This window comes from Macrotis lagotis, chromosome X, assembly GCF_037893015.1.
Source record: "Macrotis lagotis isolate mMagLag1 chromosome X, bilby.v1.9.chrom.fasta, whole genome shotgun sequence".
Classification (NCBI taxonomy): Eukaryota; Metazoa; Chordata; class Mammalia; order Peramelemorphia; family Peramelidae; genus Macrotis; species Macrotis lagotis.
This window is the reverse complement of record NC_133666.1, coordinates 686,384,331-686,400,940: the sequence shown is the minus strand read 5'-3', so window position 1 is coordinate 686,400,940 and position 16,610 is coordinate 686,384,331. Positions and strand designations below refer to the sequence as shown.

Here is a 16,610-nt window from a genome sequence, read left to right as displayed (position 1 = left end):
GTAATGGACACATTTAAAACCTAGCCCATTTCCCAGAAAGGTTCCAGATACCGTTGATTAAAAAGGATAACAACTAGTCTTCTTGGGGCAGTTTAGTGGTGAAGTAGATAGAGAACTGTTACTGGAGTCAGGAGGATCTGAGTTCAAATCCAGTTTCACACAATTAATAATTACCTGTGTAACTTTGGGCAAGTCATTTAACTCCACTGCCTTGCAAAACCCAAAAAAAAAAAAAAGGAACTTATCTTGTTCCCCACAAATGGGCCTGATACAAAACCCACTCAAAGATCATGTTATGAATCATGATTCTTGATTTTTCGACATCAGTCCCCCACATTCTACATTGAATAGACATACTTGTTCTGCTCAACAACGGAGGTCAAGAAAACAAAGACCATACTCATTCAAAGAAGCCACCATGGTTTTATTCTGTATAAATCACTGTCCAAACCCCACACCTCTTACAAAATAAATCCTCAGGCTTGTCAAAATCCACTGGGAATAATTTTCGATGGCATCACCTGCAGACAGGTAGAGGCAGAGACCACCTATGCATTTCCTTTTGAAAAGCTGAACAGCAGGGGAAGTTGTCCAGGAACTCATGACTCTGGATGCTGGAAAGAAAATCCAGGTATGAGTAGAGTTTGATGTCATAGAAAACAAGAGATTATGGAATAAGGCCCATTAAATTTGTGCTATCTTCAACACATGACTCAGGTGTTAGTTCCTTCAGGAGACCTCCACTTTGTGGGTGTACTCTGCATATCACTCTGCATATTCTGCAACTGTTTTGCTCTATACATATTGTTTTCCTCTAGTAGAATGTAAGCTTCCTGAGGGTAATGAGTTTTGTCTTTGATTTCCAGTATAACACATAGTAAGAACTATATAAATGCTTGTGGGAAGAAGGAAAGGGAAGGGGGGGGGGGGGAGAAATGAAACAAGGAAGAAGAAAATGGAGGAAGGAAGAAGAAAAGGAAGAAGAAAGGAAGGGAGGTAGGAAGGAAGAGAAGGAAGAAGGGAGTGAAGGGAGAGAGGGAGGAAGGAAGGGAAAGAGGAGAGAAGAAAGAAAAGAGGGGAGGAGAGAAGGAAGGAGAAAAGGAAGAAAGGAGAGAAGGAAGGAAAAGAGGAGAGAAGGAAGGAAAGGAAGGAGGGAAGGAAGGAAAGGAGGGAGTCAGAGGTTCTGTGTTCTGTCAAAAGAGAATGGAGGAAATAGAGAATGGAGAAATAGAGAAATGTTCACCTGTTTCAAAATTGAATGAAGGTACCACATGAAGAGTAACCATCTTGGTTTAAGTACATAATACTACTGAGTTAAATGAAGAGGAAGATAGTTTCAGCTCCCATCTTTCTATCTAATGCTTGGAATATGCTAACAATAGCCAAAGTCATTATCTGGGGAAAATCAATTGGTCACTCAAATATTAGCTGGGCAAATCTCCAGCTCCTTTCTCCTTATATAAATCCAGAACTTACCTCCTTCAGAAAGCTTTTTTTGAGGATACCAGTCACCTGCCCATTTGCTGACCATTCACAGTCTTTACTTTCTGCACTGTGAGAATTGTGGAAATTGAGTAAACCACATTTGACTTCATCTTGTGACTTATTTCTGGGTCTGCTTCAGTTCCCTTTCTATTCAATTATAGTTCCAGTCTTATTTCTAAGAAATCTAAGAATAAGTCCAATTTGTAAGAAAATTTTATTCAGTTATGGGAATTGTGAGAAAACTTTACTTAAATGTTTAAACCTAGCTCTGAATGTCTGAAAAACTGCTGCTTAGAAACCCTTAATCAAGACCTGGGTTATGCTGACCAGAAACCCAGTCAGATCTAAAGTTTTATTACAATTGTACATTTGAAGTAACACATATACCTTGTCTGAAAACTGGTCCTGTTCTGGGCAATGAATTACTGTTTTCTTGTTACAGACAATGGGACTGTGAGTGTATTGCCACAAAGGGGAGGTGGGGGTAGGACACCTCTTTTTCTGATTTCAGGGAATTATTTATGCTTGTTCTTTCTCCCTCCCAATTGTTAAAGCCCTTAATCTTTCCTCTAACTAGAATCAGATTACCTATTCTTGTATCCTGGATTATATCCTGTTAATTGTTTTCTTTTAATGAATAAGCATGTCTTCTATATTCAGGGTCCATTCTCAGCTGAGGGACCTGGTCCCAATTTGTTATGCAATTGATATGCTTTGATTAATAAATAGATATATTTAAACCCTTGTTTACTCAATTATGTTAGATTTCACCCTTCATAACTCTCACAAATGGAGGTATTTGATTTTTAGTGGTTGAACACTAGGATCCTCTGATCCACACTCTTCCTATTATAGATTAGCAAATTGAGATCAGAGTATTTTCTCACCTCCACACATACTTAAGTAGAAAGGAGAATTATACAGTCATAGATTTGGGGCTCAAAGAAATCTCAGAAGCTATTTAGCTCCATCTGCCTATTTTTCAGAAAATAAAATTGAGGCTATGAAAGGTATAATGATTTGCCCAAGGTAATACTTGGGCAAACTTGTAAGTAGCAGACCAAGAATTTGAATTCAGCTCTTGAGACTGAGTTCAGTGCTGCAGATTCAGAGTTCTTTCTACTGTTAGAAATACCTGAGTTTGAATCCCAGCGCTGGTTATTTACCCACCTGTAAGATGGTTAAGTGGCTTCCCCTTGGTTCTCAATTTCTTCATCTGTAAAATGGGGATAATAATTCTAGCAATGTCTACTTCACAGGCTAATTTGATAAAAAAAAATTTTTAGAATTTTTTTTTCAAGGCAATGGGGTTAAGTGGCTTGCCCAAGGCCACACGGCTAGGTAATTATTGTCTGAGGTCAGATTTGAACCCAGGTACTCCTGACTCCAAGGCCAGTGCTCTATGCACTGTGCCACCTAGCCACCCCTAATTTGATAAAATTTAAAAGTGATATAGCAATCGACATGATTGCTATCATAGGGACTTTTTATTTAGATTTGGATGGAACAGACCTCCAAGGTCAAATGGTCCTACCTCCTCCTTTTACAGAAGAGGGAGTATATACTCAGGTAGCAAAGGGCAGAACAAAGATTCACACCGGGTTCCGCTGAGTTCACCTCCAGTGCTCTTCCCCTGAGTCACCCTGCCTCTCAGTTGTCTCACTTCTACAAGGTAGAGCCTTTGGAATCAGGCCTCCATGATTCTAGATCTCACACCTGGCTATGTTACCTGAGCAAGTTATTTTTCAGTTTTTCAGACTCATTTTTTTCCACTATCAAAAACTAAAGGCCTAGAGTTGATGACCTTTAATGATCCTATCTCTAAGGGAAGTCAAAAGACTATGATTTCAACTATCATCCTGGTTCTCTCAAGGCCTCTGCTCCAGCTCCTATTCTCTCTCCTAGTTAGAAAAACATTCCCCATCTAGAACCATCCATCCCCTACAAATTTGAATTGAGTTCCAAAGATCCTTTATCATCATTATGCTGGGTCTCCAGGAAACCAAGGAGGGGGATGGACACAGACTGTATCGGTTTCTCATTCTCTCACTTCCAGAATGGAGAAGGTCAAATTGCTATGTATCGCTTTCTATTTCTGGGTCTATGTCTATGTCTGTCTGTATGCACATACAAACAGTATGATATAAAGGCAGTACATAGATGGCCCAGTTGGGCAGGACTAGGAAGATGCCTCCTGGCCAAAAACATCTTCCTACCCCATCCCCATCCTCTAAAAGTGATCAAGGAACCTGCAATGACATACCCCCATGTGGATGGCTCTAGTTGGCCATCTATTTCCAGACTCTTCTTAGGACACACCAGTCTCAGCTCTGGGTACAAGGGGAGAAGGACAGAAAGAAGCTGCCATTTTGGATTTGTTCTTTGAAACCTGAAGGTATTGGGGAGACACAGGATCCTCTTTTAAAATGCAAACATACCTGGAGGTAATATAGAAAATTACTTAGGAGACAGTAATTACTGACTTATCAGACTCATAGAATGTCAGAGTCCAAAGGGACTTAGAAAATTGTGTTCTGGCCTACATGTGATGTCATCTATATAGGAACTTCCTATAGAGAAAACTCCCTCTACTATGGCAGGTCAACAGCTCTTCTACTTCATGGCCCAACCTGGAGGAGGGCCAATAATCTTCAGACCTCTTTCTCTTTCTCTCCTTCTTCCCTACCATTGGAACTAACCTGTCCTGTTGTCCTCTATGGGATATGGAGAGGCTAACAGACTTGTTCAATATTGCATGACCAGTTGAGGTGAAAGGATGTCTAATCTCTTATGTTGGTTCTCCATCCACTGTGCCAGATTATCTCTCAAAAGGGACCTTAGAATGGGGAATGTCAAAGCTGGGAAGGGTCTTAGAATATCAGAGTTGAGGAGGTCCTTAGTACAGAGACTGACAGATAATTAGGAAAAGTCTTACAACTGAGAATGTCAGAGCTAGGGGCCCCTTAGAACATGAAATGTCAGGGCTGGGAGGGAACTTACAATAGGGGATATCAGAACTGGGAAGGACCTTGGAACAGGGAAAGTCAGAGTTGGGAGGGCTTTAGAACAAGGATTTCTAGATAGTTGGCAAAAACCTTGGAATTGTGAACATCAGAGCTTGAAGAGCCTTCAGTGAACTGACTTTGGAGTTAAGGGTCCTGGAATCAAATCCCATCTATGATATTGCCTGTATAACATAAGGCAGATTCTAAACTTTTTGAGGTTTACTTTCCTCATCTGTAAACTTAGGAAATTATTTCTAAGATTTCTTTCAACTCTAAATCTATAATCCTCATCAAATTCTCCTCTTATAAACATGAGCAAAATTAGGACCAGAAAGATTCGAATCTTCCCCAAGGTCAAATAGACATTAAGGACAAAGTTGAACTTTTGTTGGTAGTTCCCTTATGGTTGAGTGGTGGTGGTGGTGATTACATATTTGCAAGCCAATAATACATCTCTCTTGGACATGTTTGCCAAACAGAAATAAGACCCATTGTTCCTTTAAAGCCTAAGTGAGGGAAATGAGATATAGGGATAGTTTTTAATTAGCTAGGATAATTCTCCACTTTGAGATCCTCATCAAAGACAGGTTGTGGAGAAGGAAAAGATAGGAGATAGAAAGATAGTCTCCAAGGAAACACTATTCCTTACTGGACCATGCCATCTCCCCATGGCCTTTGAAGTTGCTCTCCCAGTTCCTGAGAGACTCATCATGTAAATGAAGCTCTGATCATTAATTGGCAATTGAAAACAGGAAGAAGGCTTCTGCTGAGCTGCACTAATTCATTAGGACATGGTTTGTCCCCATTCACCACTGAGGAGGAGAGATAGCTTGGGAATGAGCTAACTTGTCTTTTTCATGAAGGAGAGATGATCCCCAGCTTTCTCGGCAAGGAGCCCCTTGTCTAGCTGAGGGGATCCTGGCAGTGGCGGGGGGACATCAGACCTCCTTTGGTCAAAACTCCATTTCCTGGGAAAAGAAGACAGATCAACTACACACGATTCTAGAATTTAATCTGACATCCCTCCTAGGCTAATTTAGATGTCTGGGATTATAATTCAGATGGAAATATGAATCTGGACAAAAGAAATTTAAAAACAGCCTTTACAAGGAAGCTCTGAGGTTCAGTCTCTTTCAGATTCAGTCACTAATACTAAACAATTCACTTTCCTTCTCTGGGACTCTAGTTCCCCCTGATCAGGAATTCAGATACATTCCAGATTGTGATCTGCAAACCTTGTTCACTATCTTTTGTCCTTCTCCCAGTTACGAGGGGAATCCTGACTCAGTGGTGGGGAGTGAAAAAGAGTAAGAGAATAAGTGGATCAGTTTCCTTGACCCCCAAAAGGTTGGGCAGGGGAATAAAAGGGGGAATGGATGAGATCCTAACCTGTAGAACCATTTCCCTCTCTGATATCCACCCCCTGAGAAAAACACTTCCTGACATCGATATGCTAGGAATCCAGTTAATTCCAGACAAGACCAAAACATGGGAACCACTGGTCTTTCCACAAGAAGCAGCAAACTACAGCAAGACAAGAGTCTTGGAAGGACCTGGTTTTCAATATTGATTCTGTTACTGATTAGACACATAAATGAGCAAGTCTTTAAAACTTTCAAGTCTGTTTCCTCACCTATAAAATGACTGGAAAATTATTCTGACCTGCTTTCCCTAAAGCATAACATGAATGTAAATGTCAATGCAAAAGAGAGTTCTGTAGATTGTAAAGGCCTCTCTTCCCTTTCTCTACCTCCAGGAATCCAGAACTATCATAGTCTCCTTCCTGCCTAACTGTCCTCCCTCCTTCTACTCCATGGCCCAACCTGGAGGAGGGCCAATAATCTTCAGACCTCTTTCTCTTTCTCTCCTTCTTCCCTACCATTGAAACTAACCTGTCCTGTTGTCCTCTATGGGCCCTGCTTGCTGTTAGATGGCATTAAATGTAAAAGAGGTCAATCAGAAAAAGCCAATCAATGATAATGTGTTTTCCTTTCCTGGTTCCATAGCTCCTTAAAAGTCCATGCATCCAAAAAGCCCTTTATGAGCAACTAATAATGTAGTCTCAGACACTGTTGTGGTGGGAGACAAGGGAGAAGATAATTCTGCCTCCCTTTAATCACAGCAGGAATATGGCCAGATGTGTAACCCAACCAATGGTATAACCCCATCCTTTTATGGATGAGTAAGTTTAGAGGACAGACTGGGGAAGCCAGATCTACTTAAAGTCTTTTACACACCATAAGATCCTCAAGGTGAAAAGGATCTTACAGGTCACTGAGTCCAATTCAGACATAATCTGGCCATAGCCAGTGATAGCTAAGAGAATGGAGGAAAAAAAGGAAAGGAGCTAGGACAACCCTGGTAAACCTGTTATGGACAATGCCATCTACATCCAAGGGGAAAAACAAAAACCAAAAAACCCCTCAAAAACCACAGAATTTGAATGGATACCATGATCACTTTTTTTTAAAACTGCCTTTATGGTTTTTCCTTCCTATCCCATGGTTTTCTTTCTTTTCCTTTAGTCCTAATTCCTCATATATAAAATGATTAATGTGTAAACATGTTAAACACAAATGTACATGGACAACTTCTAACTGACTGTTCACCACCAAGGGAAGGGGCTGGGAAGGGAGGGTGGTAGAAAAATATACAACAAAGTGGATGAATGTTGAAAAACTTTCATAATATGTAATTGGAAAAATAAAATTAAAAAAGAGAGGTAACATTTGTTTGGGGCTTGTACTCTGAAAAGAGGTTGCTCGGCTTCTATGGCATTGCAAGGTGAATTTGCTACCTATGTTTTTCAGATAATAGGAAGGTGCATGAATGTGAAGGAAAATACCTTTGCCCAGAAGGAATGCTTAGTTTCAAAGCCAAAAACATCAGAGAGTCCTATTTCAGTTCCATATGAAGATATTTTTTCTACCAATGACAGTTGGACGAGGATGCAATGAATTGATTTGGGAAAGCCAGGGGATTTTTCCATTACTATACACTTCCAGTAGAGAGCAGATGATCTTTGGGAGGAAATGTAGGAAACATCTAGGTGGCACAGTGGATAGAGAACTGGCTTTGGACTCTTGACACTAACCGTGTGACCTTGGACAAGTCACTTAACTCTGATTGCCTCACATCCAGGGACATCTCCAGTCATCCTGATTCCTATCTGGCCACTTAATGGAGATGGTTCTCAAAGAGAGAGTGAGATTGGTGATTTAGTACCGCACCACCTCACTCAAATCCAATTCATGTGTTTGTCGTGGCATCACCTCCCTTGATGTCATGGTCTTCTTTAGGAATGAAGAGCAAACATCATCACCAGAGGGGAAATAACTCCTAGAGGTATTGTGGAAAGAGTCCCATCTCTTGATATTCACAACCTGTGACACCTTAGGTGGGTCTCAATTCTTGGGCCTCTGTAAAATGAATGGGTTGGACTAGATGACTTCTGAGGTATTTTCCAACTCTAGGATCCTGGATCCTGAAAGTCTGGCTGTCAGAATTGTGATACTTAAGGGACATTCTTGCTTCTCACTAAACTGAGTTAATATTTATAAAATGCTTCACAACCCTAAAATGTGATATTGCTATTATTATTATTATTATTATTATGTCCATTTACAAAGTTATTTTAAATGAATTTTATCTAGTCAAGCATGTTTTGCCAAGTTGTAAATAAGAATAAATCATTTCAGATAGGAAAAAGACCAAAAATATACATCTCAAGAGAAAAATATTGATGGTGCAAATAAAATTCAACTGCACCATTTGGGTTTCTATGAGGTCAAAAGACAAATGTGGGTTGACCTCTTTTCAGAGCCTGGCACTTGTGTTTTTTACCTGGGCCATTCCCTACTTCTGGAGGTATTTCTTCATGATGCTTTCCACCTCATCTTGCCTCTTGGCATCCATCCATGTTCCATATCGAGATGTCCTATCAGTTTCCTCCTCTCGGTTTTTGGATCCTGGGCGACTCTTGATGCTATCTGCACTTCTGTAGGACATGGCGGAACTTGAAGATGAGGAAGAGTCAGATAGGTGACCTTTGTCTTCCTTGGGTTCTATGTTTTCCAGGAAGGTACTGCTACTTCCCGGGGACAGACGAGCTGAAGAAGTCTCACTCTTATACATACTGGTCCCAGGCTTCAGATCATCTCCTTTGTCCTTCCTGGCTCTTGTAGGAGAGTTAGATTTTCGGATAGCTGGGACATAGTCATCAAAACTCACTTTGGGTTTCTGTTCATATCTTGGCAGTTTCCAAGTCAGCAAGTCAGGTTCCAAAGGCTCATTTAGCAGGTTGGAAAACCTTCTATTCTGAAAGACCAGGGATTCTTTTCCTAGGTCTGGGTCCTCTACTTCCTCTAAGGGTGCATCAATGCATGGCCTCCGAAGGCGCAGCTTGGACTGGGCAAACTTCCCTGGGCTATCTCCCATGGATGGGCTCAGCATCCTGTTGAAAGTGCCTTCTGTGTTCTCAGACTCTAAAAGTGAGTCACAAGACCTGTACATTAATTTTGGAGGAGCAGGCAAAGAAAGGGATGAGTCATATTTGTCAGAGGAGAGACATTTGAGGCTGGTGGACCTTAACAGTCCAGATCGCGGGCTTTCTGTCTCCGTTTCCAGAGGTGACTTTTCTGGGAGTGTCACCGTCTCCAAAGACCTTCGAAGAGATGATGCACCAGTGGTCTGATAGATGGGTAAGGTGGGCCAGTCTTCTGCTCCTAATGCATCTTTCTCTTTATCTGACCGTTTTCTCCGGAATCCTTCAATAAATTCAGAAAGGGCCCAGGAGGAACTGGGGGATTTTTTTTCCAAAGTCGGGGATGATGAGTGACTCTTCGACTTGCTGACCGTTTCTCTCCACATCTCGGGACTCTCACTTGCAATAGTTTTACCAGGGTCTGGACTCTGGAAGGTGAAAGGTAAGATGAGTTGTCTGCCAAAGCTTTTGTCCCTTGGAGATTGGGCATCAGTCCTCAAAGATGTCGGTTGCCTCTTTTCAGCATCTTTGGCCTCTTGGTGGATCCTAGGCCCAAAATAAAAACAGATTCAGTTGAGAGTTGCTCAATTGATTACAATTCACGCAATCAGTATGTGATTCAGGAAAGGAGGAGCCCCCATGCTATTTTTCTTCAGAACCCTCTTATCCCCACCACAATCTCAAATGAACCACATGATTTAATGCACAAATTCACACCATGCAAATGATTTCTCGTTGCTTCCTGAAATGCAATTTCTGCCTATAATTAAAGCCAACTAAGTATGCTGGAGTCGATTAGAACAGCAGCTAAGATGGATGACTTAGATTTATGAGGTCTTGTATCTGACGTGACGGGACTTATCATAGTGGACCACCCTGCAAAATAAGTCATTTGCTGCTCAGTAGATAAAGTTCATACAATGATGGGGGTGGGGATGAGGGAATTTCATTTCTTTGGGTCTCAGTCGAACAGCAGTTCAACAAATCTTGTTATCCAAGACTCAAACAAATCCAAATTTATCCAAATGTTTGTTCTCCATGCATTATGCATGTGATTCCTTGGTGAGTTGAGGGGGGAAGGGAGTTAAGGGGAGAGGGTAATTATGATTTATAATAAGAAATTAAGTATCTGAAATGAGTCCAAGAATAGGGACCACACAGAGCGGGACAAACAGTTTCTGTTACGAGGAGGACCAGTATCAGCTTTCACACCAGGGGTTCCTGAGTGCAGCCAATGCTAAGAGTATGCTAGCTAGGAGAAAATGGAGTCTTGCAATGGTGCAAAATTACCCAGACAAGGCAAAGCATTATAGTTTTTACAAGGGAGGGAATGGAGTTCATTAACCTTGAACACACAAATATCTATTTCCTCTCCTTCCTTCAGTGTTGTTTGGAAACAGACTATGATGGTATCAAATGCCATGATTAAATCCTTCCCACCCCAAGATCATTGCATGAGAACCTGGCTGCTCTGCTGAGACCTAGTGATAATGTAGGGCTAATCTGACCTCCTCTTCTAATTTTATTGGTTGTTAAGAGAAGCCAATAATGGTATTCACATGGATGCACATCATCCTCACAGTAGAAAGGTATATCACCATTCTCTCTCCCCCTTGCTTTTTCTCATTCTATCTCTCCTATCTTTTCTGCTATTTCTCTTTCTTTCTTTCTGACTCTCCTCTCTACATATCTATCTATCATTCTATCTCTTTTCTCCTTTTCTTTTTTAATTTTTTTTATTTAAGGCAATGGAATTAAGTGACTTGCCCAAGGTGACACAACTAGGTAATTAAGTGTCTGGGGCTGGATTTGAACTCAGTTACTCCTGACTCCAGGACCAGTGCTCTATTCTTTGCCACACCTAGCTGCCTCCTTTCTCCCTTTCTTTCTCTCACTTTCCTATCTTTTTTCTTCTTTCTTCCTTCCTCTGTCTCTCCCTATCTGTATGTATTTGTTTCTCTCTCTGTCTATTTCTCTGTCATTGTCTCTCTCTGTCTGTCTCTGTCTCTTCTCTGTCTCTCTTCTCTGTTTCTCTCTCTCTCTCTCTCTCTCTCTCTCTCTCTCTCTCTCTCTCTCTCTCTCTCTCTCTCTCTCTTTCCATATTGCCTAAAGAATAAATAGAATAGCCACATGTGGAACTAGAAGCAGCCCAGTGGTAGTTCATCCCAAGAGTTTTCAGCTCTGGCATACCCAGAAATCTTAAATCAATCCCGGGCTCATGGATCTAGAACTGGGCAGGGGGGAACCCCAGAGGCCATCTACTCTAACCCTCTCAATTGTAAAGGGAAGCTGAATGTCTTGAGCATGTTACACAGCTGGGAAGCCTTTGAGGTGCCTGGGGAACTCATCCATGTCTTCCAACTCCAACATCAAGGCTCACACACAGCACCCTTTTCTGGACTGCATGCATATTCACCAGCTGACCCTATGCCTGAACTCATCTCTGCCTCCTTGTTCTCCTTGCTTCCTGGAATAATTAAATTGATGTTCAGGTTATAACTAAAGGGGGGTTGATCAAGGCTTCTCTAAGCAACCAAAATATTGAAGGTCTTCTTCCATTTATTCCTATCTATGCCTTTTTTTTTTAGGTTTTTGCAAGGCAAATGGGGTTAAGTGGCTTGCCCAAGGCCACACAGCTAGGTAATTATTAAGTGTCTGAGTTCAGATTTGAACCCAGGTACTCCTGACTCCAGGGCCGGTGCTTTATCCACTATGCCACCTAGCCGCCCCAGAAGACCTCTCTCGATCTCTCCAATTGCAATACTTTTCTCCTGAGATTATCTCCTGTCTACTGTATGTATATATACCTATGTTGGGTCATTGTTCAATCATTTCAGTTGTGTTCAACACTTCACAATACCATTTGGTGTTTTCTTGGCAAAGATACTGGAGTAGTTTGCCATTTTCTTCTCCAGCTCATTTTACAGATGAGGAAACTGAGGCAAAGGGGGTTCAATTACTTGCCTGGGATCACCCAGCTAGGATCTGAGGTTAGACTTGAACTCAGTGCACTGTAAACTATGGCACCACCTAGCTACTCCATATATCTGTTTTCTTGAGGCCCACTGAGGCTAAACCAAATAAATCTAAGCCCTCAGACTTGTGACAGCCTATTGGAAATAACACTGACTTTCTAGGCATAAGATCTGTGTTCAAATTCTAAATCTGTCTCTTGTATCCTGTATGATCTTAGGGCAGCTATTATAACTCAAGGCTTTAGTTTCCTCATCAAAAATAAGAAAGAATCAAATGAAAGGATCTCTAAGCTCTCTTCTGACTTTAGAATAATCATGTGTATTTAATGACTGTGATCATATCACTTCAACCTTCTCTTCTCCAAACTCCCCAATTCATCAATGGATTCTCATGGGGCATTCACCATGGAGCATTCACCATGCTGGACATTCTTCAATTTATCAAAATTACTTCTTAAACTATGGTGCCAAGGATGACTCAGAACTCTCCAGATGTATCCTGACCAGGCCCAGCAGGATTGTCCTCTCACTTCTGGGAAGTTCTATGCCTCTCCCACCCACTCTTCCTAGTTGGGTCCTCAAATGCCAAGTAAAACAGGTCTCATCCTTTTTCCTTGAGACTATTCTTCAATCAACGAAAATGCAGATAATAGTTGATCTCTACTGCAAATCTTCCCCAGACTAAACATACCCATAGTACAATTCTGCACACTCCTGTTTGCCCTCATGGGCCTTGGAGAATGAGCAAATAATTTTTTTTAAATAAATGTGTGTTAAATTAGAGAACTGTGGAGAATTTCTGGCAATGCAAGAAGCAAAAAGTAATGGAGGAAACTATTGAATCTCTAAGTCAGGAAAGGGTCCCAGGGATAATGAAGCATGATGAGATTGTACTGGACAGTATGTTGAGTAATAAGGAGAGTCAAAGTCAGATTTTTGGTTTTAATTAGAGCCCATAATGTTCCTGTGGTTTGGGAAAATGTGTCAATGGTCAAGTGGACAATTTTATGTGTATGTGGCTGTTGGTGCTAACATAAGAGGGAATTATTCTGACCTGAGCATGGACAATGGACCTAAAAGTCCAAGTCAGATGGTCCCAGGGTGGAGTTTGTCTTTTCTAATGACCTATAGAGCACCTTGCTTGTTTCCAAGATGAGCAAAGACTTGGAATGCCTTAGTAATCACCTGGGGTCCTGGAATCTTTGAGATTAGTTCAGCTGGTTTTGAAGTGAAGCTGTTCTTGTTGGTAGGGTCTTCTTTCCAACTCTTGATAATTTTTAAAATGCAAATATGTATACTTTTAATCTATGTACAAAGAAGCCCACTGTCCAGAGCAAGGGATATTGTGGCCCTATTATCTTCTGCCCTTGTCAGGGCACCTCTAGAAGATCATGTTTTTATTTGAGGATCACATTTTAAGAAAGGGTTTAATGTAATCAATGAGAGCAACCATTATGGGGAAAGGTTCCATCATCTCTGCCATCACCAATGAACTGCTATAGACAGGCACATTAGCCAAGGATCACAGAAATAGAACCCCTTAGACTGCCAACTCTTTTTTCAGTCCAGTCACCACTGTCATCATCCAAGGAAGCAATCCATCCTTGTGGGTTGCTAACAACCGACCATCCCCATTGTCAGAAGAAGATATGTTCAAGAGACCAGGGAATAGCAGTCAGTGCTCCACCCCTTCCTTCTAGTCTCCATATATAGCTACTGTTCTAGGAATCAGTGTCTAGGAATCACTTGATAACCACCTCTGAAGGTATTACAGTCTCTGTTTCCTCCTCAGCAGCCCCAGCTCCTGGAGACTCTCTCCCCTCCAAAGGAAGTTTTCCAACTCCAAGACCTTGATATGATCACATGGATCACTAACAGGAACTGATATGATTTTGTCAGTGGCAATAATATTAAGAAGAAGGCATGACCATCTGCTTTGCTGCTGACCTCGAAGGACCCTGGGCAACTGATTTGAAACTTGAAATTTCTGTCCATGTTTTCCACCTCATTAGAATACAAGCACCTTGAAATCAGGGTTTGTCTCTGCCTTTCTATTGGTAACTCTAGCTCTTACCTCATAATAAATGCTTAATGAGTACATTTTTTTAATCATAAAATTAGCTGGAGTGCCCAGAGAGCTGTAGACCAAGATGTTTGAGGGGCCTTGAAATTATCTTATCCATTAAGGATAAGTTCATAGACTCCTGAATAATTAGGGCAGCAAAGAGACATAGGAGGGACAGGACAGCTAGCTCAAACTAGTCAAAGAACTGTTAAGTTGTCTTGCTTGGCTCTAGGAGAGGAGCAATAGTGCTAATTGGGTAGAAGCTGCAAGGAAGCAAATTTCTTTCCAATTTAAAAGAAGTTTCTAAACAGAGAGAGAGCTTACAAACGAAATGGGTTTTGGGAATGTTTTGGAATGGGAAAGGGGCTATGGATCTTGATAACTGTTTTTCTATGATGAGGAGTTGAATAACTATTTAGGACTTATTAGAGAAAGGGAATTTTTTTTTAAATTTGAGAGTGCATTGAATAACTCAAGACATGTTTGCACTCTGAGATCCTCTGATTCTATTCCATGATGACATGGAAAAAGAATTTTATGGATATTTCTGAGGTCACTCTTCAACATATTCACCAAGCGCTCATTTGCCTTCCATTTGAAGTCCTCTAGAGACAGGAAACTCACTCCTAGGATGCTTTATCTCTTTATAAAGTGGAAAATGTCATTGAATCATCACTTAGTTTGCTCTTCTCTGAAATGAAATGCTTTAGTACCTTTAATCTTTCCTCTTTAGATCTATTTTTTCAACCTTCTTTGAACTCTCAATTTGGGGTTGGGTCTCCTAGGAAAGCTTCACATGGATCTAGTCTAAAATCCATTAAAGACATGCCTTCTGTAGTGTTAGAAACTTGCTTAAGCCGTCTTGATGGAGTAAGTTTGAAATTAGATCTCATTGACCCACCAGTGCTCATATGATGGTTTAGGGGCTGCCTGCTCAATCTTCCTTGGCAATATCATAGTTAAACAATAGAAACCAAGTTACTTTAATCTGTATTGAATTGGAGGTGAGGGGTATCAATTAACCTGCTCCTTTCCCTCTTGCTCCAGTTAAGATGATGAGCCCTAGGAAGAAATAGATCTCAATGGATCATGGATTTACTATTATGAGCAATGATTCATGTAGACTGGATCTAGGGGTGATCCTCTGTCCATGAATGAGGCATGGTACCCTTAACTCAAATCTGACTCTATTCTTGGCCAAGGTTAAACCACCTCCAACAACCTGCAGAACTGGCAGAGCTTAGAATGCCTTTCCTCTGGAGTATGGGGCAAAATTGAGGAGTAGCTGTGCATCCCAACATCCAACAAGATTAGGAACATGGGAACAAATTTGATTTGAAGAAGTAACAGGGCTTCAAGATAAGGCATTCCTGGAGTTTCATTTTCCACCTTGTTTTCTTTTCCCTTAGATCAATCAAAGGAACAGAGGCTCTGCTCTATCTCCATGCTCTCCCTTTTCCTTTCTTTTCTCTTGGGTGAAATCAGGGAACTGCCAGGGACTAGTTTCCTAAAGTGCCTCATTGCTTTTACAGGATCCAACTGAAGAGAGTATCCCAGATCCTTCACTTCTCTGTGACAAGAGGTGGACAGAAGACTACTTTTGTCAAGTTTTTGTCAAGAAGACCCTTTTCGGTCTCTTCAAGGAAATGGAAATTCTGGGGTCTCATGCCAAAGAAGGTCCCACCCAGTTCAGGGGAGAAAATTTTAGAAATGATTATGTGGCTCATTTTTTATAATCATATTTTCATTATAGATAGAGGAAACATTTTACACAAATTTAGATGGTTTTATTTGAGCTAAATTTTCCTCCTCTCTCTCTCTCTCTCTCTCTCTCTCTCTCTCTCTCTCTCTCTCTCTGTCTCCTCTCTCATTCCTTACTCTTCTCTCTGTTCCCTTTCTCTTCTCTCTTCTGTTTTCCCTTTTTCTTCTTCTTGTTCTCTCTCTTCCTCCATCTCTCTCTCTCATCTTTCTCCTTCTCTTTTTTCTCCCCCTCCCGCCTCTGCCTTTAGTTAAGTGAAGCTCACAGCTTCCAGATATTCTAATAAAACAGGGCATCAATCATTCCAAGAGGGCTGGTTCCCAATGATTTAAAAGGAGGAATTAACAACAGCAATCCATACCCAAGGGGCCAATTTGATGACAAGTTGAACAAAAGCACATAATTAATTGAACTTCTTCTTCCCAGAAATATATCCTCCATACCCTGGAGCAATTGACTAATGCCCACCGTAAAAGTCAGTCTATATGTTTTTCTTGGCTTGCATGGTAGTACGTCCCCCCATAGCCTTTGACTTTGCTGATACCACATCTGTAATTACTAATCATTGGAAGACTGTTGCTCCAGAATCATTGCCTAATTGTCTGTGGTCAATTTAAAAAAGCCTTAGGTCTGAGGGAGCATAAGCCCTTCAGAGTCACAAAGGATGAGGCAGTTGGAAAAAGTCTCCCAAAAAAGGAAGAAACTAAGTTCATTACCAGTCATTATTGCTTCATCCCTTAGCCTCATTAAAGGCTCTCTCTTTTCCCTTTGGTCCACTTTGGTCTTTGTGACAAGACATATTTTTCTTTAACTAAATTCCTTACCCAGACAGGCTATG

At 41.1% G+C, this 16,610-nt stretch overlaps 1 protein-coding gene across 1 annotated transcript in view; it reads right to left on the bottom strand.

The window, feature by feature from the left end:
- Positions 1–405: 405 nt before the first annotated feature.
- The window catches only part of LOC141501828 (unconventional myosin-XVIIIb-like), a 54,310-nt gene continuing 38,105 nt past the window's right edge, over positions 406–16,610 (bottom strand). The window contains exons 4-5 of the mRNA XM_074206168.1: positions 8,334–9,519; positions 406–614 (exon numbers count right to left, since the gene is read on the bottom strand). Of these exons, the coding sequence (XP_074062269.1) occupies positions 8,346–9,359 (1,014 nt within the window). The 5' untranslated portion in view covers positions 9,360–9,519 and the 3' untranslated portion in view covers positions 406–614; positions 8,334–8,345. The remainder of the gene's footprint in view (positions 615–8,333; positions 9,520–16,610) is intronic.